Here is a 22,649-nt window from a genome sequence, read left to right on the forward strand (position 1 = left end):
CTTCTTCTTCTTCTTCTTCTTCTTCTTCTTCTTCTTCTTCTTCTTCTTCTTCTTCTTCTTCTTCTTCTTCTTTCCAGAGCTGAGGACCGAACTCAGGGCCTTGCACTTGCTAGGCAAGTGTTCAAACACTGAGCTAAGTCCCCGACCCCCAGGAATGGCTAAACATCTTCCCTTCAGCTGCATCTTAGAGCTACACCAGTGTGGAATCCCTTAGCGCAGTCATAAGGCCTTGATGATGGATGAGTACCTGAGTGAGCACCCTGCAGGACTTTTTCCAGGCATTTCCCCAGCGAGGACCTTAGTGAGTATAAGCATAGATGCAGGAAGGGAAACATTGACAAGGTAGGTTAGATGCCGTTCCTTGTTCCTCTTTCCTTATAGCTCACAGACCGAGACCTTTGACCTTGCTAGTTACCAGTGGAAGTGGACACTCTTGATGCCTCACTCTTCCACACTTACGCTGCTTCTGTAACTGAAGGAGAAACCAGTTTGGGAAGACTTCAAGGTAAAGCTGGGAGGCAGGATAGACTGGCCTCCAAGGGCTTGTCTCTATATACAGATGGAAGGAACCCAGCTCTTTCTATGATGGATAGTGGGGACAGGGAAGATACAGCCAAGGACCTCACTAGAATCCATTTTCCCACCAAATGCTCAGGCTCCCTTCTTCCCTTTGCTCTTGCTTCCTTAGCCCCATTACATCTTCTGCCGCTATTGTCACCACTCAGAAGACTTGATTACCACGAGAGTTCCTATTCTCATCCGGTGCCAGCTAGGGCCTTTTCCACCAGCATTCTAAAAGTGTCAGCCCATCCATAAACACAGGCAAAATAGAAAAGGCTTTTGTCTCTTAACCCATGTTCTCGTCGCCGAGGTTGCGGAAGTGCGTTCATAGAGGCTGAGTGAGAGCAGAGAGGAGGTGCTCTGCATTCACCTGGGTCTGTTGAGAAACAGGACCCAAATTTGCCTCGTGGGCCTTGTGTTCAGCCCTCTCTTTTCCTGGCTGGCTTACTCCGCTTTAGAACCCTTGAGGAATAAGGAGGCCCAGCCCCCTGAGCTCAAAGGGATGTTGTTAGGCAAGCAGGAAATGTGGTTGTCATTAAAAGATGGGCTGGGTATTGAGACTGCATGATTGGCAGATAAGAACAGCACAGCACATAGCAACATTTAGATGGGATATCTCAGGAAACAAGGTGCCACCGTCCCAATATTGGGCATGATAAGGATTGAGGCTGGGTGTGTTGGTGGGGGGAAGCAAAGGCATTTTTCAGTGTAGGAAGGGCTTCTGGGGTCTCTGTGTTGTGTATGGGGGAGGGGGAGTCTTTCTCCAGGTCTCCATAAGTGGAAAGGATTGTGGAGGAACGGAAGAAGTGAACACAAAGCTACTTGAAGCAGCCTCAGTCCTGGGGTTGGAGTCAAGTCAAGTTATCAGTAATTGTCCACCATGTGTGTCAGAACCCCAGAGCTTTCTGTGCCAACCCTGCAGGAGGCAGGAGGACGAGCAAAGGAGGAACAGATTATCAGAGCTTCACAGAAACGGAGCACCATCATTTCATCCACACCCATGCTTCTACCTAGTTGCATTCTGATTTACTATTCACCCTCCTCTCTCTCTCTCTCTCTCTCTCTCTCTCTCTCTCTCTCTGTGTGTGTGTGTGTGTGTGTGTGTGTGTGTGTGTGCCAGAGTCTCCTTCAAGCTTCTGTCTGTACTCTGACCTGGAATCTCACTGCAGACAGAATATCACTCACTAAGGAGATCTCTTATTAACTCCTAGCCGGGGCCCGTTCTCTTGGCTTCCCACCCCATCCCTTCCCACTCTGACCCACTCCTTTCTTCCCCTGATCACTCAATCTGACCCTCACTCTCACTCTTCTTCCCCCACACCACTCCACCCCAGCCTTGTCCCTCCCTGACTCAGCTCAGGTCCTATTGTCACAAACAAAAATTTCAGCATAACCCTCTCCAACCGGTTTGGCTTAGGTGTGCAGCCTTCCATGGGGACTAAGACCAGTTTAAGTGGGTGCTTGGACGCATGCAGTTAATATCCACGTGGATATGGACAGAGGCAGCACCACGTACGTTAGCAATGCTTGCTCAGAGACACGCAGAGGGAACACGTCGTGGTGGGATGTAATTTGTTGCAGATGCATAAGTGTCTGTCTTCTCCTGATTGAGGGGCCCTTGAGGGCAGGGATCATGTGTCCTCCATCTCTGCCACCTCCCTTGAGTCTGACACAGTGATTTTCATTAAATGTCTGTCGAATGAATGTGCACTTGCAGGCGTGCACAATGATGCCACACAGACACATGCATGGGCCAAGGATGCCATCCATCGTGGCTTGAATTGTCCCCATTCTTAAAGCTCAGAATGTAGGTGGGAAGAGGGTAGGTAGTGAGGCATGAGGGGAATGAGGAGTCAATGTAGAAGAAAGGGTTGAGCTCTGGACATTGGACCAATATGGACATTGGTCTGGAAAGGCTTAACCATTATGTTCATACAGCTCTTGACCTGAAATATGGCTTTTCTGGAATTCATCCAAGAAGAGGCTAGAGGAAGCCCGAGTATAGAGCATATTCTTCGGGAGTGCAGTCTACGTGAGACAGTACAGAAATAAGGGAATGAGGAAATAAAGAGGACTTGAAGATAAATATTTGCTAGATGAGGAAAGAAAGGTTCCTACCTCAAAGTGTTGGGTACCTGCTTTATTCTCTCTGGCCAGTGGCACTTGCAGCCCCCATTTTAAGGTTGTTTACTAGGCCCTGACTGTATCCATGAGGATGTGGGTGTGTTAATTACCCTAATACCACCTCAGAGAAGCTGTTTCTCTCCAGTGCTCCCTCTGACTAAAGTTGGCGTGAGTGATTTGGGGTCCCACCATCAATGGGCTCAGAGATATTCTGGCTAGTAGCACTTTGGGAGGAAGAGTATATTATGAATGGAGAAGCCAAAGCAGACTGGAGACTCAGTTTTCGATCTAGCTGCTTTCCCGCCCCCAATGCCTCAGTTTCTCCGCTGATTTCCTGTACCTAGAGGGATGAATCCGTGGGAAGGAAAGCACTCCTCTGAAAGCATGTGATAGGATCCAAGGTGCGATAATTATAATAATAATACAGGATGCTCCCCCTCCCATCCCCCCTGGCCCTACCCCACCCCTGCCACCCTGGATCTCAAAGCAGCATCGGGGTGGGGCTGTTCCCCTGGCATAGGTGGGGACCTGAGTCCTGAAGAGGGGAAGGGGTTTGCCAAGGTGGAGGTGGAGAGAAACTAAAAAGCTTTGGCATCCAGCCTGAATCTACCTCTGACGGCAGGGAAGAGCCGTTGAAGAAGAGGTCACTATCATAAGCACAGCTGAGAGGTGGGATCCAGAGAGCAGCCTGCTCTAAGGACAGGGAGTCCAGATCACAACCCAGGTTTGGTTACCAAACTCAGGATCATCTGAGATCTCTGCTGATACTGCCTCGCATCGTCTCCATACCGACACTCATTTATTCAGAAATGCAGGCCTTTGTAAAAAATCCCAATAGGGGTGCTGAACTGCCCTGGCATGGCTGACTGGACAAGATTATAAAACAAGCCCAACTTTCAAGGAAGGACTTCACAAAGGACAGCTGTCATCCTTCCCCTCAGCTTAACACATTTACTGAATCTCTGCCATACGACAGGCCTCAATCAATGGCTCTTGCATTAAAGCTTACAATTTAGTTAAGGAGATAAGATGAGTACAAATTATGAGTACATAAGCTATAATAAAGGGACTGGCAGAAGCCGAGGAAGAAGAGAGAAAGATTAATTTCAGGTGGGAGGAGCTGAGAAGGCTTCGTGGGAGCTGTGGCGTTTGAGGTCAGTTTTGAGAGACGAGTGAGGGGTCTGAGGAAGAGGTGCAGCGGTAGAGAGCCAGTGTGTGCAAAGCCCTGCTTCTAAACCTCCACCTAAAAAGGAAGCAAAAAAAACCTGAACAGGCAGAGCTGGGGGAAATAGTGTTGAAAACAGTCTACATTAACGACATTCCTCCTTATTGATACCTCATTCTTTCTAGGTGTTTCTGTACATGAAACCTACGTAACCGACATAGTTCCCCCAGATGTGTCTCCGTATTTACAGTTTTTTTTTTTTTTTTAAGATTATCATTATTCACGCCACGAAGTAGTGGTGCGTTCTTTTAATCCCAGCACTTAGGAGGCAGAGATAGGTAGATTTCTGAGTTCTGATTTCCAGGCCAGACTGGTCTACAGAGTGAGTTCTGGGACGGGTAAGGCTACACAGAGAAACCCTATCTTGAAACAACAAAACAATTATTGTTCCTGTTGTTTGAGCAGAGCTTCATATAGCCTAATTCTATGTATCCAAACTCTATGTATCCAAAGCTGTCTGAGAAATCTTGATCCTACTGCCTTCACCTCCCAAGTGCTGGGACCACAGATATGCACCAGTATGTCTAGCTTTTACCTGTCTTTGAAATTCCAGAGATCTTGCCTCTCTCTCTCCTTCAGGGGTTTAAGATACGCCCCTTCTTCTGGCTCTCCAGCTGTCACTTTTGTTGACCCAAATTGGAAATACGTGATCAGATGAGTATGAGTGTTATAGGAGTACAGGGATAGAGTGAAATCAATGTCGTCCTTGCAGAGTCCAGACATGCTACCTGCCCTGTGACCATGGGGGAACACGCCTTAGAGAAGGAGAAAAACCCTCCTTCTTTTAAAACTCCTGTCAAGTTGTGGAGAGACGGTTCTGAGAGGAAACCAGGAACCTGCAGAGCTAATTCCTTGGGCAATCCCCATCACCTGTCCCATGCAAGGAGAAGGCCAGAGGAAAGCAGGAAGGCTCGTTCTCAGGGGTCTCTGAACAAGCTTCCTGCTTCCAGAAAACCACTAAAAACTTGACCATCCTCTGAAAAATCTAGTCTCCGATTTTAGGCCTTCTGAAGGATGAGGTAGATGGGCCTCAGTTCTCCTCTAATTCTGGGGCACCACAGCTGAGCCCTTGAGGAGTTTGAGGAACTTGTCAAGGACCCCAGGAAACAGCTGACCTGGCTGGCCTATGAGATGGTTGGTTTCCTTTTCACATAGTAGGGCCTTGCCCTGTTCCTCCTGGTGCCTCTCTCTTTAAGGCACCCAGGCCTCCCACCCCCCCACTAGGGGCTCCCCCTTCACAGCTCTGTCCATACCCTCATAGGTAAAGCCCCTGTTGAGGATGAGATCCCACTGCCGGCACCTAGATCATTCCCTTCTTCCCTCCCTCCCTGGCGCCCATTAGCTGGCCCAGGCCGTGGGGGCGGTGGCTGCGGGAGTCTCCTCTCTGTGCCAGGCCCGGCCCCCGGAGACGCACCTGTTCTGACCTGCTTAGCAGGTTCCCAGGTTTCTGCCTTCGTTGTTGGCCACGGCGTGGGAAGCAGCTCTGGGGGAGCTCAGGGCTCCCGATCACGGCTTCTTGGGGGTAGCCACGGCTGGGTGGGTAGAACCGGGGCCTGGGTCCCCTAGTGGAGACCCAAGTGGGAGAAGCAGGTACTTCAGTGCCTGGGGACTGCGTGACCTCCTGCCTTCTGGGTCAGAGCCTTACACAGCTCCAGAACCGGCTCCCAGGGAGAACTCCGTGGAACTCCAGAATCACTGGGCAGGTCTGTCTTTCAGCCAATGCCCCTGTCCCTGGGAGCCGAGATGTGGGGCCCTGAAGCCTGGCTGCTGCTGGTGTTCCTGGCATCGTTTACAGGTAGGACTTGCCTGAACCATCAAGACTCTTGTTTCCGAGCCCTATCTGGCAGAGACAGGCACACAGATACACACACTCACGCGCGCACACACACACACAAACAGGTATGCACACAAACACACCACAAACACAAACATTTCTTTTCTTTGGACTCTGGGTGAAGGAGACCATCTTTTTCTTCTGCTCCACTTGCCATTAGGCCCCAGAAGAACCCACGTAGCCCTTCCTTCTCAAGTCCCCTCTCAGCCCCAAGACCAGCCGCCTAATGTCTGCAGTCCCTAACTATCTCTGCCAAAGCCTTGCTTGCCAAGGTCTCTGTGAGGATATATGTCTGTGTGTGGATACACACACACACACACACACACACACACACACACACACCACATACATACATCCACAAGTGGGCTGAAAGGTGGAAGCCAAGGACCCCTGCTCACCCGGGGTTTCCTCAAGGCTTTGTGACCTACCCGCTGAGCTTCAAAACTGCCTCATCACACACCAGGTGCAAGAAACCCAATGTCTAGGGAGTGGGTAGGCATTTCTGTCTCCTTTTTCTCTCACGATAATATTCTGAACACCAGGATTGGGGTGTTCTTGAAGGACTCCTTACAGGAAAGCCAAGGGACTCCTCTTACTCCGGCCCCCCTTTTTTCTTGGCACACGCACTAACAGGTATAGAATAATGATATGGGTTTCTTGAACAATTAGGGGGAGGTCAGAAGGTAAAAGCCTTCTACATGGGATATTGTTCACTTTTATTCATTCATTACCTCTTCATTTCCTCTGTGGGATGCCTTGAACTGTACTTATACTTTCTGCCTGCCTAGTATGGAACATATATAAATTATAGGAATGTGTCATTTTTAGAGAAGGAGAGTGTGTGTACACAATGAGACCATAGTAGGATGTTATTGGCTAATTCTGCGGCTCCATCTGCAGAAGACAGTAGGAGCAAGGGGATGTCAGTTGTCCAGCGGCACTCGGCCATCCCCTCCCAACCCTCATTCTCAGCTGAAGCTCAAGAGAACAAGGCATAGATGCCTAGACTGGCAGTATTTGAGGTTGCTCTCACTTGGGTCTCAGGACTGAAGGGTCAATGGTCCACTCTCTACTCTCAGGAGTCTAAGCTCCAACCTTTGCGACCTGCCCTTACCCCCATCTTCTTCCTTCCAGATAGCCCTTTTTACTTATTTAAGCCCAGAGGGTGGGGCCTCCTGCTGGGCCAGGGAGCCCAACAGACACTTTGCTGTAGAATCTACCCACACCTGAAGAATGGAGTCATGCTGTCTTGGGTGGGATCAAAGAGATCACCACTTCAACTCCTTCATTTGACAAATGGGAAAATCAAGAGAAACAGATAGGCAGCTGAGATCTGCAAGATTACTCAGTGTTAAAAGCATAACCAGGGTTAGTGTCTTGGTCGCCTGACTTCTTGTTGAAGCAAACAAGGAAGCAAACAAACAAAAAAACACTGCAGCATAGTTGAGTGCATGCTGGGTCCAGCCAGGGTACTAGATGCTGTCAATAGAGCAGGAAGAACACTATCCCTGCTTTCTTTTTTCATGGTGCAAAACTGTTCCTTCTAATAGAAGCCCAGGGGAGAGGGAAAGAGCACCTGGCTAGAAAATCACCCCAGACTTTGCCCAGGTCTGAGAGAAGCTAGGCCAAGGAGAAAGGCTGGTTCCAGGATTGTGCAGGAAGCTAGTAACGAATTAGGTGTCACTGGACTTCTGCTGTCATGACCTGCCCGGAGATGGAGGCTATTCCCAGGACAACAGCCCAAGGACCAGATAGTCCCATGGTCTCTATTCCAGCTCCCCTGTGTGTGTAAGCATCTCCTTAAGGGTCCCCTATGAACCTAGACTAATGTTATGTCTCTGAACACCCCTCAAATTTGAAAATTGGGGGCCTTGAGGTCTGATACCATTTCTTCCATTAATTAAATGGCTAGGAGACTCTGTTTCAGGAAAAGAAGGACTGGCTGGTCTCTGCAGACATTTTGATCCTGAAATACTGTAGGCTTCTGTGAGTGTCCAGTTCCTGGCTTGAAGTAGGGTCCTTGTGGTGTTTGAAGCATTGATCAATCTCCCTTTGACTGAGAAGACCCTTCCCAAGGACTGGGCCTTCTTGGCCCTATTGTAAAGTGGCACCTGCCCCCCCAATTCTAGGACCATTAGAGCGCTGAGCCGTAGGGCCCTGCCCCACCCTGGACAGGGAGAGGAGCCCAGGCTTGGGAGGCACCTCCAGCACCACAGCTCTTTGTTTCTCCTTAATGGGATGAGTTTTTGGGTGAGGTCCAATCCTTCCTCCCTCCTCCATCTCTTGCCCTGAGGCTGAGGGGCCTGAATCTGCAAACTACTCTCCAATAGGATCTGAGTCCCTAACTCTTTGGGTCCTGCAGGACCTAGGAGTGAGTGCTAAGCTCTATGTTGAGGGTCAGGATCAACTTTCTGTTGAGATTAATTTCCTAGAAAGGGAGGGGCCCCATCCTTGCTCTTCTACTCCTGATGACAGAGGTAGGCAGGCCCTTTCCTGTAGGACCTACCCAAACCCAGAGAAGCCAGAAAGGGAGGTTTGCTTCCCCGCCCAAGTGTGGAGAGCTAGGAGAATCCCAGGGAAGCCCTTGGCCCCAGTGACCCCAGTGTTATCCTAGTGTTCTGTGGTGATGGGGCTGGGGTGAACGACCCCAGCTACAGGGGTGGTGGTGAGGAGTTAGTGTGCCCAACCATCTTGTAGAACACAGCCTCGGAATCCAGGAGTCTCAGGCAAACTGAATGGGTGCTAGCCACTGAGAGGGGCAGGCCCTGAACGGAGAGATTGCCGCAATATCTGACCTCCAAAACTTACACTGATCCTAAAGACCAGGCCAACAAGGGATGGGAATAAAAGGGGGGAAACTGAGTCACGAGTGCAGAGAGTCTTTGCAGAGGAACTTTGGAGTCTAGATCTGGGAGCAAAATCTAAAGTTATTAAGTTCTGAATGGGGGGGTACCCACCTGTCTTCTGGAGGATATTGGGGGGTACTTTACTCCTTCACTAGAACAGAAACCAATATGGTGCCTGCTGTCTGAAGAGCTGTTCCCATGGCTTTCTGTGCCACCCCTCCCATTCCCCCCTCAACACATCTCTAAAACTGTTCTGAAAGCTAAGGCTGCGGTGTGGATCGAGGCAGAGCTGACCACAATGGAGGAGGGGGTGAGCAGATTTCGGTGGGAGGTTAGATCTCAGGAGTTTGAGAGAAGTTGAATTCTGGGTCTCCCACCCACAGTGGTGACTCAGCACGGCTCAGACTCTGGCTCCAGGGGGTTTAGGGGACTTATCTGTGCTGAGAGCTGTGTCTAAGGCAGAGCTGGCAGTCTCATGGACTGTCCTCCCCCATTGTTCTTCTTTCTTTCCCTCTGTTACTTATGTGCCCCCCTTCCCCCTACCAAGACACTAATCTGTGGGTGGGCACTTTGCCGGGGCTTGGGAAGCTCTCACTAAGCTGGGGGGCTTAGGAAAAGTGGGGGGTAAGTGAGGGAGATGGGTGAAGGCAGAGGGAAAGTTTTGGTTTTCAAAGTTCCTCAATTCCAAAGCCAAGGTTATGGGCCTGGGGAAGAACCAAAATGGCTTTTCTTTGTTTATATCATCTTGGGTGGAGGGGGGTCTGGAGGCTTCTCTTTCCTGTCTTTCCTTACCTCAAGCTAACATACCTACGCCAACCTTCTCTGGTGAAGCCAGTGACGGGAGGCAAGAGTTAACAAAAAAGAATGAGACCCTAGACAGTTTGGACCCCTCCCTCTAGCCCCAGGCAGATGCCCCCCCCCCCCCCCGTTGCTTCCCACCAAACCTGCACCAGACAGCTCTTACCCCAGGCCTAGAGCCAGAGCTGGTTTTTCTAGTGGTGGCAAGAAGCAAAGCCCTGACAGAGATTCCCAGAGAAGAATCTCTGCTTGGGGGGCCAGAAGTACTGGGGGGCCTCGGGGTGTGGCCACAGGGGGCAAAAAGGGTGGGAGTCCCTTTGTATGAGAAACCCAAAGATCAAGAGAGGGGGAGCCTTTGTTTTGTTTGTCAGGGAGGCTTGGTGGCAATTTCCCATAACCCGGAGGGATAGTGACCTCATCTCTGGTTACCTCCACGTTGGGCCTGAGATGAATCTGCCCTGAAATCTTGGGGTGAGATGCGGAGGGATGCCAGGGGCAACATTAGAATGGGCAGAAGCCCAGAGCCACGCACTGACCAAATGCAGCTGAGCCAGACGTGTGGAAGCCAAGATAAACGACATCAAAATATTTACTGTGTCTGCAGGGCTCCACAGCGTGGGGATGTGTACCATGTGTTCAGAGGGTGAGACAGGCATGTGGTGGTGCATGCATATATGTTCAAATGCTAATACATAGCTCTCCCCTCTGGGTGTAGAAAAGTTAGGGTGTATGTTTCATTGAAGAGAGATGTGTAAGAAACATCCCCCCAAGTTCTTGCAAGAAAACAGCTTCATTCACATGTATGTGAATAAGAAAAGCTGGCCTAGCCCTTGTCCAAAGATACCACAGACATTCAGTCACAAAAGACAATTATTCCCTTTGTCACACAGACACATGTCTAGGACGCTATGTGTATGCACTCTTTATTGCACCAGCAGAAGATGTTAATAGGTAAAAGTTCCTCAAAAGAAAAGATCTTGTTCCCAAAGATGCTGTTATGGCTGCATACCTGCAAGGGCCAGCCTCAGTTTCCCCTTTTGAGCCTTTAAGGCTAGCCCTTACACAGAAAGGAAAATTGGAGCCAAGGAGCAGGGTAGGGTGTAGCCCAAGCCAGGAATGGAGGACCTGGCTGGGAGCGGGCGGGGTACACAAAGGGCAGGGCCCCAAAGAGGCCTGAGGGGGCCTGGCCAGGGGTGGGGGAGGCTGAGGGCAGGGATCCCGTCTGGCCAGTTGGGCCTGTTCTTTCCCTTGCGCAAGGCCAAGGCGGTGGTGGCTGTGGCTAGGCCTGCTGCTGTGCGGCAGCTTCTGAGTCACTAAGGCCCCTGACCAGCGTCCTGGTGCTCCTTAACGGGAGGGGTGGGGAGAGTCAGGAGGAGGAGGAGTGCCCAGGAAGCTAGAGGCCACCAGCCTTGGCACACAACAAGCAGCAGAAGGGTCTATGGGCTTGGCCTGGCCTGGCTACTACATGCCCGTAAGGTGACCTCACCAGGCAGGCGGTGTGTCTCCTTCAGTCTGGTGACATCATCATGCTGACGCCAGGTAGGCTCTGGGTGGAGGGGAGGAGGAGACAAGCCTGGCCTGGCCTGGCTTGGGAGCCTGGGCTTCTGGGTCCATTGAGCCCAGGACAAGGATGCTTGGGCTCAAGTTGTCTTAACTCATATCTTTTGATTTAGAGGAACTGAAGGCCAATAGGATGCCTCAGGGTGAGGTATTTCCATTAAATAGTGACTTTAAGACAGTGTGGGTTTTGTAGGAGCAGTTCCAAAGGGATTTTTCCCTTTCACTAGGTTCCTCAGTCTGAAAAACTAGGGCTTGTGCCTTGAGGTTGAGGACTTGGGCTCACAGATTAGGGACATTGAGGAAGGAGACTCAGGCATGTGATGGGTGCCCAATTCTTACTGTGCCCTAAGGGGGTATTGGGGAGCAGAATATGGGTGATTTTTGGTGGGGATCAGAGTAGGGATAAGGATGGCAGTATACAGGCTGGAGAGATGGCTTAGCAGGCAAGAGCACTTGCTCTTGTAGAAGACCCGGGTACAATTCCCAAAATCCACGTGGCAGTTAACAGCCAACTGTAACACTAGTTCCAGGATATCTGTTGCTCTCTATCTTTTTTTAAATTTATTTTATTTTATTTTATGTGCATTAGTGTGAAGGTTTCAGATTCCTTGGAATTGGCATTGCAGAGAGTTGTGAGCTGCCATGTGGGTGCTGGGAATTGAACCAGGGTCCTTTGGAAGACCAGACAGTGCTCTTAGCCACTGAGCCATCTCTCCATCCCCCTCTGTTGCTCTCTTAGGACCTGCAGGGACACCAAGCACCTGGTCGGTATACATATATGCAGGCAAAACATTCATACACATAAGATTAAAAAAATAAATAAATAAATAAATGAAAATTTAAGGATGGAACTATGGGATCTGACAGTGTGACAGAAATTTTTGGAAGGATTTGGGTTTTCCAGTGGGGCAGGACGTCGGGCCCCTGTGCCCTGCATCCACATCATCGTCATTGTGACTTAAATCCACATTAATGTTTTGCAGCAGAGGGAGCTGGACAGCCCAGACCCACCCTACCCCCGCCCCTTCTTTGACAACCTCCCTCCCTCCCTCCCTTTAGTGGTAGGAGGAGATAGCTGGGAGGGGTGCAAGCTGGACTCCCAGGCTGGGCTGGGTGGGACCAGTGTCAGCTTAGGCAGGTCAGGGCCCTGGTATCTGGCCCTGCAGGTCTGTCCTGTCCAGTCTGGGGCCCTCCCAACTCCCAGCTCCATCCTCCTTCTCTCTACACCTCCTATCAAAGCCAGAAGACCCATTCATCTGTCTCACTGGAACCCTCTGCTCTTTGTTCCATGCTTCACTTCCTTGCTAATGCCTATCTCCATCTCCTTCATTTCTCAGTCCAGAGATGTTCCCTTTGGCAGTGAACCCAGATAGCTGGCCTATCTTGCCTTCACCCTAAGGTTGCCATGCCAACTCTTTCCCTGCCTAGTCCAAGTAAGGGACTGTGCATTCCTCTCGATTCTACTTTTTTTTTTCTTTCTGCTGCTTATCTCCTTCAAGCATTTGTTCATTCATTTGTATATCCTTTTTGTTTTTGAGAGGTGGGGATTGAGACATTGTCTCCCTGTTGCCCAGGATGGCTTTGAACCCCAGCTCTTCTTGCCTGAGCCTCTCTAAGTGCTGAGGTTACAGGTATGAGCTACCATGCCTAACTTCATTCATTCATTCATTCATTCATTCAACCAATCAATAAACATTCATCGAAGTCCACATACCACTGACTAATCATGAAATCATAAACCGTGTTTTTAACATGTGATGCATGACTCTGTAGAAAGTCTATCTATAGGTTAAAGTGCTACGATTGGGGTTGAAACAGAGTGCTAGGAAAGCACAGGGGTAGGGCACCTGAAGCTGCCTGTGGTGGGGGAAGGGAGAGAAGACTCAGGAGGAAATGATGCCTAAGCAGAGTCTTAAGGCATGAGTAGGAGTCCTCCAGACAGTGGTGAGTAGGAGAGCAACCAGACACAGGGAGGAGAGCATTCCTGGAAGGGGTACATTGTGAGTAAAGGTGACAGGCAGCAGGGCGTGTGGGGTGCTGGCTAGAGGCAAGGACTATCAACAGTTGGAAGGACGAAGGGAAGGAGCTCTTGGCATCTCAGAGCTCTCTCCTGTCCTCCCCCAGCCCTGGCCCTGTTTGTTTTTTCATAACACAGGCCTTCCCAGGCCTAACCTCCTTAATCAGTTACTCATCCAGTTATCTTTGCCCTTCCCTCCTCACCTCTCTTTCTGCTCAGTGACCAAATCTCCACCAGATGTCCCCTTGTATCTGCCCAGGACCACCTTGCCAGGGATGTGGCTATGGCCTCATGTGTTTACTTCAGGCTCCCTCCATGGCCTGTTTTCTAGTCAGACTGCACTCGGTTGCCTGCCTCATGCCCCTTGCTGGCTAGGGAAGCTTGGGTGACTTTCCATTTCCTCTTGACCAAATTTGAATTCCTTTTCCTGGCATAGGCAGTCTTCGGCTTTTGGGACCCACCCCAGGTATATTTTCCACTGCTGCTAAACACGCCCTACCTTAGGTTGGGTCCTCTTCCCTTTGCTTCCTGAACAAGCAGACAGCCTCCTCCCCTCCTAGTGTTTGCCTACCTCGATCCTGTACTGACAGTGCCTTTCTAGGTCTCTTGGGGCTCCTGATCCCACCCAACCACACAAGAAGCCTTTCCCCATGACTCCTGCAACCCTCAGACAACCTACAGCAAGCCAGCAAACACTACATCAGAAACCACCATTGCAAATCAGGTGTGGTGGTGTATCCTGGACTACAAGTACTCCAGAGGCTGAGGCAGGAGAATAGTGAGTTTGAAGCCAGCCCAGCAGTCTACAGAGTTAGACCCTGCCTTAAAAAGAAAGAGAAAGAGGAGGAGAAGGGAAGAGAAAAAAAATTACCAATGCATGATTTCATAGATAGATAGATAGATAGATAGATAGATAGATAGATAGATGCCTGCCATTTGTATTTTTTTTTTCTCCTTAACAGACATCAGGTTCCATGAGGGCAGGAAATGGATCTTTATTTGCCAATAAGGTTATGCAATGAATGTATCTAATTTCAAAAATCTCCAAATGCTTCATACAGCTGCTCATTGATTACCAAAACTTCTAGTCCTTCTTCATCTCTGACCCTCTGATTCTGGCTCAACATTCTGACACAGTTGCTGGGCCTGCCCTGACCTCATCTCTTCAGGTCATTGACCTAGGGGCTCTTTCTGTCTTCAGTGACTTGCTGGTTCCTTAGACCTTGGTTCATGCCATTCCTCCCACATGGAATACCTCCTTCTCTCTGGGAATCCAGGTCGCTCATCTTCAAGCCATGTGAAAAATGTTCCCAAGGGCCCATCAGGAAGGACCTTACCCTCCCAACATGCCTCATTCCAGATACCAAACGTTCTAACCCTTTTCTGCGGCTCCTCACCATGCTAAAAAGCATTCACTTTTACCCCTTTGGTAGATTGAACCTCCCATGAAATTTGCCCTTGGTTTCCTGGTTCCGTGTGCAAAGATTCCATTTTCTTGAGGGCTGTGAGCTCCCTGAGGGCAGGTGCTAGGTCTCTGGTCCTGTTATAGTTTCTCGCTTTGCTCAAATAGAATCCTAGGCTGCAAAAGGGTGGGTCTTCCATAAATCATCTGTGTGGCCTTAGGCAAGCCACCTTCCTTTTCTGGATCTCAGTTTCCTCCTCTGTTAAATGGCGATAATAACGCCTACCTCTTGAGAGTGTTGTGTGGATCTAATGAGGTAATAGACTGAATGCGCTTTGCAAGCACAAACCGCTCCAGGAGTTCCGGCTGCCTTTGCTGTCGTTATCATTTTGTTTGCGTTCCCTTGGTCCTGGCAGTCCCCCTCATCTTGACTGCTTCTGTCTGCCCCCTGCAGGCCGATGCTCCGCGGGAGAGCTGGAGACCTCGGACTTAGTGACAGTGGTACTGGGCCAGGACGCAAAACTGCCCTGCTTCTACCGAGGGGCTCCTGATGAGCAGGTGGGGCAGGTGGCATGGGCTCGGGTGGACCCAAACGAGGGCACCCGGGATCTGGCCCTGCTGCACTCCAAATACGGGCTTCATGTAAGCGCCGCCTATGAGGACCGCGTGGAGCAGCCACCGCCCCCACGAGACCCTCTGGATGGCTCTGTCCTCCTGCGCAACGCTGTGCAAGCAGATGAGGGCGAGTACGAATGCAGAGTCAGCACCTTCCCAGCGGGCAGCTTTCAGGCACGGATGAAGCTTCGTGTTCTGGGTGAGTGGGGCCAGCTGGGCACGATCAGTATTGCTGAGTGGGTGGAAGGGGGAGACGGAGCGGGACTTCAGAGATAGATGCTCGAGACAGGCAGTACAAGCAGACATAAAACGATAAGGCCCTGTAGGGGTGAGAGAGGATTACTCAGCCCACTCAACCCAGAAATTCTCTACAATAGCCGCCAAGGCTGGGGAATAATCCATATAGTAGGAAGTTGGTCCTTCTGACGGCCCGAATTTCCCTCTGTGCACCCTTGTCCATCAAGATCAGCATGGAAAGGGCTTGTTGTCTTCTGCACAGCTTTCCAAAGCACCGAGTACCTCTGCCAGACTCCACTTAAATCTCTTCTCCACGTTGCACTTACTCCTTCCTTTCACAGTTCTACAAAGGACACCAACTCAAAGCCCCCTTCACCATCCTAGGCTCTACGGTTTTAAAACATGGGAGTCCCAGATGTGGACATGAGGCCCAGCTGTGAGGTGGCTGTATGTGAGCAGGGCTGTTACGGTAATACAGACCTTGACTGGGCCTTCAGTGAATGTGGTCTAAGACCACAGCCACTTTTTAAACGGCCTTTGCACCGCAGGCACTTGCTCTGGTCAAAATGGACCTATGGTCAAGCTGTCTTTTCAATTTTGTACTTGGGCTCTTTTTGAAGCTCAAGATAAAAGCCTTCATGGGGAAAACAAAAACAAAACAAAACAAAAAACCTGGGCATAGTGGTACATATCTATATTTACATTGTTCCAGAAGCTGAGTCAGGAGGATGGATTGTTTGAGCCACACACACACACCCTAAAATGAAATCTGTGACTCTAAGTTTTGTCAGTTAAGAACTGATGACCTGCAATAAATCAATGAAACTCCCCGAGCTTTGGTTTCCTCGTCCGAAGAACAGGCATAATAGTACCCACCTCACTAGTTTGTTAGCAGGATTAAATGAGATAATGTATGCAAATGATTAACATAATAGTTGGCACATAGTAAGTAGTGGTTATTATTGTTGTTATTACATAGATAATATCTAATTAGTTTTAAAATTATTTTTATTTTTTTTTTAATGACTTATGTTTGAGGCCAGCCTGATCTACAGAGTGATTCCAGCACAGCCAGGGCTACATACATAGAGAAACCCTGTCTCAAAAAAGGAAAGAGTTAGGACTGGAGAGATGGCTCAGAGGTTAACGACACTGGCTGTCCCTCCAAAAGGTCCTGAGTTCAATTCCTGGCAACCACATGGTGGCCCATAACCATCTATAGTGAGATCTGATGTCCTCTTCTGTTCTGGAGCACAGACAGAATGCTGTATAAATAACAAATAGATAAATTTTTCTTGAACAAAAAGAATGTTTATCATGTTTTAAAAAAAGAAAAAAAATTACCTATGTACATGGTAAAAAAAATTCTAATAGTGAAGAAAAATGTAAAGTCACTTGAAATTATACCACTGATCTGGCACATTTATTGGTGAGATAAGAAAGAAATAAAATGAAAGGAAGAAAGAAAGGGAGGAGTAGCTAGGTTTGGTGATGCACGCCTGTAATCCCAGTACTGGGAGAGGCAGAGGCAGGTGGATCTCTGTGAGTTTGAGTCCAGCCTGGTTTACAAAGCAAATTCCAGGTCAGCCAAGGCTCACAGAGAAACAGTGTCTCAACAAACAAACAAACAAACAAACAAACAAACAAACAGACAGACAAAATAGCCAAGCGATAGTGGCACATTCCTTTAGTAGCAGCACTTAGGGGCAGAGACAGGTGAGTTTGAGGCTAACTTGATCTACAGAGTGAGTTTCAGGACAGCCAGGGCTTCACACAGAGAAACTCTGTCTCAAAAAAGAAAGACAGAAAGAGAGAGAGGGAGAGAGAGAAAGAAAGAAAGAAAGAAGGAAGGAAGGAAGGAAGGAAGGAAAGAAGGAAGGAAGGAAGGAAAGAGAGAGAGAGAAAGAAAGAAGAAAAAGAAAGGTTTGGTGAAGGCTCACGCCTTTAGTCCCAGCACTGAGGCAGCAGAGGCAGACGGATCTCTGTGAGTTCAAGGTGAGCCAGGTTTACAGAACAGGACAGGACAGCCAGGGCTACACAGAGAAACTGTCTTGAAAAACCAAGCCCCCCTCAAAAAAGAAAGAAAGAAAGAAAGAGGGGGAGGGAGGGAGGGAGGAAGGAAGGAAGGAAGGAAGGAAGGAAGGAAAGAAAGAAAGAAAGAAAGAAAGAAAGAAAGAAAGAAAGAAAGAAAGAAAGAAAGAAAGAAAAGAAAGAAAAGAAAAGATGGACTAAAGTTTACAACTGGGTAAGATTGAAACGGGATGGAGACAGTCCTGCCCTGACTGTGCAGATCTTTCACACCTCTCTCCCGCCTTCACAGTGCCTCCCCTGCCTTCACTGAACCCTGGTCCACCCCTAGAAGAGGGCCAGGGCCTGACGTTGGCAGCCTCTTGCACTGCTGAGGGCAGCCCAGCTCCCAGTGTGACCTGGGACACAGAGGTCAAAGGCACACAGTCCAGTCGCTCCTTCAAGCACTCCCGCTCAGCTGCTGTCACCTCGGAGTTTCACCTGGTGCCTAGCCGGAGCATGAATGGGCAGCCACTCACCTGTGTGGTGTCTCACCCCGGCCTTCTTCAGGACCAAAGGATCACCCACACCCTCCAAGTGGCCTGTGAGTATCAGGACGCACGGGTAAGAGAGCCCTATGTTCTGAAAATAGTGCTAAGACCCTGGCCCTGAACCATGCCAGGAGCGTCAGGCTGAGCCTGGAGTTCACAGTCTACTCCGAAGGTGGAAGGTCTGGAGGTCAACCTAGATGTTCAGGTCTTTTTTTTTTTTTTTTTTCATTTGTTTTGTTTTTGAAGCAGGGTTTCTCTGTGCAGCCCTTCCTACCTCTGCTTCCCAAGTGCTGGGATTAAAGGTATGCACCACCAGGGCCCGGCATCTCTGTGAGCTTTATAGGAGAGACTGCCTTGTTTTTACAGCGTTGAAGGGAGAATAAAATATAGACGTGAAACTGAAAGTGTTTGTAAAACACACAGTTCAGTTAGGATTTGGAAACAGACTTGAGACAAGCCCCTATTCTGCTATTTACCAACAGTTATTTAATCTTGTTAGACTTCATTTTCTTTACCAGCAAATGAGTGTAATTATACCAACTTTACAGGATTCTGATGAGCATTAGCATCTATGAAGGCAAAGCATCTGACAGAGCTAAAATCCTACAAGGGCTCAGTAAACGATAGTGTAGTCCCAGCATCAGACTTCAAGCCTAAAGTATACTAACATTTGGCACCAGGTAGGAAATCAGCAAATGCTTGTTAAGAAAATGAGCATCTGAGCGCCTGCTCTGTGAGCCACACTATGCGAGAAGCCACAGGAGATCCAGAAGGAGTGTGAAACTCCATTACCCCAAGGGACTTACGGGTTCATGGTACAAGTCAACCAAAATAGGCCCTGGGCTTGGGGGGAGGGCCTAGGTGGCCAGGAGCTGTGGAGGAAGGTAGAGGGGGGCTATTCTAGCAGGGAAGTGGGGCTTCAGAGAATCATGGAATTAAGGCATCTTCCCATTCTTCCTCCTCCCTCTTCCCGCTCCAGTCCTTGCAGAGGCCTCTGTAAGGGGCCTTGAGGACCAAAACTTGTGGCATGTTGGCCGAGAAGGAGCTACACTCAAATGTCTCAGTGAAGGACAGCCCCCTCCCTCATACAACTGGACACGGTAAGGGCCTGTGCCTGGAGGAAGGCCTAGCATCCTTCCCTCCTCAGGGCCCAGATGAACTCACTATGGGCCAGGACCACATGTTCTGAACCTGAGATAAGTTGGGGTATATGTTCAAACCAACATACGAGGATACACAATCAGCAAATATCTCTGGTTTGTTCCAGGGGACATACGGTTACCCACAGGGAATATGTAGATCTCTTGGTGGCTTTTCTCCCCTAACTTTAAATTACGAAACATAACTATAGCAAATATTAATCTTTTGTATATTTGTGATAAAAGAGACAGCTGACTATAACTGCTCTGTACCAACACTCCCTATCACCACAGTGTTGCCAGTAACACTGGCCAGCTTCCACCAGCTCCTTCAAGAGGCCTTGCCTTTTTTTTGGAAAGGGGTGTGTGTGTGAGCCTATGAACGATATATGTGGCCTTGTGCCTGGAGCCAGCTTCGTTTACTCTGCCATGCAATGTCATAGGTGTTGATGTGTGCAGTCACAGTTTCCAAGGACCTCTGGGTCCAGCTAGGAGTGGACTGTTGTGTGGATTTGATAGAGTGTATACCTGTTACCCGGTGCTGGATGACGTGATGCCTGTGGGAGCATGTGGGATGGCACGCGTGTGGATCTTCCCCAAGTGTGTGTGGGGGTGCCCGGGTCAGGCTGGGCGGCAGGGAGAAAGGGCCTCTGCCTAGACCTGTCCAGGGTAGGGAGGGGCACCGTGGGAACAGCCTGAGGCTTCGGGTGACGTCATGGGGGAGGGGATAAAGAGCTGCCCAGGCACGTTGGGTGGTGGCAGCCTTAGCTTGCCCCAGCCAGCACCCTTCAGCTTCCCTGTCCTTCAGGCTGGATGGACCTCTGCCTAGCGGGGTGCGAGTCAAAGGGGACACTCTGGGCTTTCCCCCGCTGACTACCGAGCACAGTGGCATCTACGTCTGCCACGTCAGCAATGAACTCTCCTCGAGGGACTCTCAGGTCACCGTGGAAGTTCTTGGTAAGCACAGTGGTTGGGGAACGAAGACAGGACGCTGAGTCCAGAGCTGGGGGTGGGCAATGGGAAGCAAGACAGGGAAAGAATGTCTTTCGGGATGATGGATGTATGCTTTGAGGCTAAAGCTGAGTGGGTAGCCGCGGATGTGTTCTGTGAGGGTAATATGTGGGTCTGGGGTGGATCAGGGAAAGATCTGGGTGTGCATCTCAGACATTGGCCTGTCTCCTGCAGACCCTCAGGATCCAGGGAAGCAGGTGGACCTGGTGTCGGCCTCAGTGGTGGTAGTGGGTGTGATTGCTGCACTCCTGTTCCTCCTCCTGGTGGTGGTGGTGGTACTCATGTCCCGATACCATCGACGAAAAGCACAGCAGATGACCCAGAAATAGTGAGTAGCGGCTCCCCTGAGTGGGTAGGACTGAGCTGAGAAGAAAGAGGAGCGAAGCAGGAGGCGAGGCAGAGCAGAGGAGAAAGGAGAGAGTGTGGCCTAATAACAACCGGACAGCGTGTGCTCCATCAGAGGTGGGTGGAGTCTGGGGAAGCGAGAGAAGCCTGGGTCCTGGTGCACGGCTCGATGAGGAGACACATGCCTAAGAGAAGCACAAGTTCATATTCCGCAGGTGCCACCTGCGGTGCGTTCTGTGGCACCCTGTAGCACACCCATGCTTTCCAGCCACATTGTCCTCTTCTGCCACATCCTCACACTTGCAGGCAAATCGTGTCCTTAAGCCATCCCGCACAGGCTCAGCCAGGCTAGACTTACCTTAGGAGGCCGTCACTGCTCTTAGTTCCTGACCCAGGGGATGTCTTTCCCAGTGAGGAGGAGCTGACCTTGACCAGGGAGAACTCCATCCGGAGGCTGCATTCTCATCACACGGACCCTAGGAGCCAGGTGTGTGCTAAGCCTGAGTGTTGCAGGGGGCATGGGTGGGCACACAAGTTTGCTTGGTTCTGGCTCCTCCTCTGTGTGTATGTGTATATATATATATATATATATATATATATATATATATATATATATATCAGGAGGTCTGGCTGCTTCCTCATAGCTGGAGCGGAACTGAGGGGTATTAGCTGGGGGTTCATGGGGTGGGTAGATGCTTTGGGGCTGCTAGGACTTCTTGCAAGACCCCCTTGGCACTTCGTGGGGGGGCTGCTTTTAGGAATCCACAGCCACAGCTGGTTCTAGGGTGGGGTTTGGGGAGTCAGTGAGGGAATGAGGATGTTTGTGTCAGATCGACATGGACCTATGGGTCGGGGAGGGAAAGGTGAGCAGGGAGGAGGCTGGCGGAAGAGGAGAGAGGTGAAGAGGCTGAGGGGAGGAGGCTGAGCTCTCTTCTAACTCCTCCCCCATGTCTGGGCCCCTGCAGCCGGAGGAGAGTGTAGGGCTGAGAGCCGAGGGCCACCCCGATAGTCTCAAGGACAACAGTAGCTGCTCTGTGATGGTGAGGCCCCCCCGGCCCCACCTGTGTCCCCAACACTCTCCTCAGGCCCCTCTCCTGGTCCCAGGTGTGACAGCAGCCCCCTCCCAATCTCATCCCTGGCTCACCCCCCCATTTCTTCTATTTCTTTGTTCTCTGCCTCCCCATCCCCTTGTTCTTGTCCCCGCCCCCAGCCCCAATTTTCTAAGCCCCTATGCCTCTGGGACAACCGTTACCCGTGCTTTACCTGACCTCTGACCCCATCACAACCTAGCCCTACCCTACTGTGTCTGCCTGTTTGCTCTTGATTCCTGACTTCTCTTCTGCCCTTGGTCTCCAGAGTGAAGAGCCAGAGGGCCGCAGCTACTCCACACTGACCACAGTGAGAGAGATCGAGACACAGACCGAACTGCTCTCTCCAAGCTCTGGGCGGACAGAGGACGATGACGATCAGGACGAAGGCATCAAACAGGCCATGAACCATTTTGTTCAGGAGAATGGGACCCTGAGAGCCAAACCCACGGGCAATGGAATCTACATCAACGGGCGAGGCCACTTGGTCTGACCCAGGCCTGCCGCCTCCCTCCCCGAGGCCTGGCTTCTTCTGCTTACGCGGGGGATTTCAGCTCTTCTTAGGGGGAACCTCCTTAAGTGCCTGCATTTCTTTAGGAAGATGCTTCCCACCCTACTGACTGCCCCACTTTTACCTCCAATCCTTCTGTGTGCACCAGGAGGGCTCCACTGGTTGAGTGCCTCCCACCATTGTGTGTAGGTCATTGTGTGTGCGTGTGTGCGTGTGTGTGTGTGTGTGTGTGTGTGTGACCTCTGCCTGCACATGCAGGTGTTTTCCTCAGACCCCAGAGCAGTATTAGCGATGCAGAGGTTGGAAGTGAGGGGCCAGATCCAGGTGTGCGGGGCACAGCTGGAGCTAGAATCTGACCTCCAAAGCGGGGGGGGGGGGGGGGAGCTGTGTTCCCACCCCTCAGGAGTGAGTGTGGAGCAGACATCCGGGGCTCTGCCAGAGGCCTGAACTATCACAGAAACCCTCTACCCTCTGGTGGCCTGTAGGGCCTGCTGCATGTACACATACCTTCTGTAAATTATCCTCCAAGGGAGCATCCTGAGTTTTGCTCAGACTCCTTTAGTAAGAGAAACTTAAAAAACAAACAACCAAAAAAAAAAAAAGTTTTTTGTTTTTGTTTTTGTTTTTTTTGATTTATGTGCATGCTTTTTACTGGGCTTGTTTAAGCAAGGCCGGCCTACATAGGCATTCAACAAAACTGTTTAACAGACCCCACAGTAGGGGTTAATTCCTGTGGGTCTGGAAAGTTTTCCTCCTAGGGCACCTTTACCCAAAGAGG

General features: G+C 50.2%; 1 protein-coding gene across 2 annotated transcripts; it reads left to right on the forward strand.

The window, feature by feature from the left end:
* The first annotated feature begins 5,299 nt into the window (after positions 1-5,299).
* Positions 5,300-22,239, forward strand: Nectin4 (nectin cell adhesion molecule 4). 2 transcript variants are annotated; one of them, XM_055613264.1, is made up of 9 exons: positions 5,300-5,705; positions 14,822-15,181; positions 17,540-17,830; positions 18,757-18,877; positions 19,725-19,873; positions 20,102-20,255; positions 20,684-20,759; positions 21,238-21,312; positions 21,629-22,239. In XM_055613264.1, exons 1-9 carry the CDS (start codon positions 5,630-5,632, stop codon positions 21,851-21,853), a joined length of 1,527 nt encoding a protein of 508 aa, XP_055469239.1. In that variant the 5' UTR covers positions 5,300-5,629; the 3' UTR covers positions 21,854-22,239. The 2 variants fall into 2 exon arrangements, with proteins under 2 accessions (XP_055469239.1, XP_055469241.1); XM_055613266.1 differs by lacking the exon at positions 21,238-21,312.
* The last annotated feature ends 410 nt before the right edge of the window (positions 22,240-22,649 follow it).

Source organism: Psammomys obesus, unplaced genomic scaffold, assembly GCF_907164565.1.
Source record: "Psammomys obesus unplaced genomic scaffold, mPsaObe1.curated_primary_1811, whole genome shotgun sequence".
NCBI classification, from domain to species: domain Eukaryota; kingdom Metazoa; phylum Chordata; class Mammalia; order Rodentia; family Muridae; genus Psammomys; species Psammomys obesus.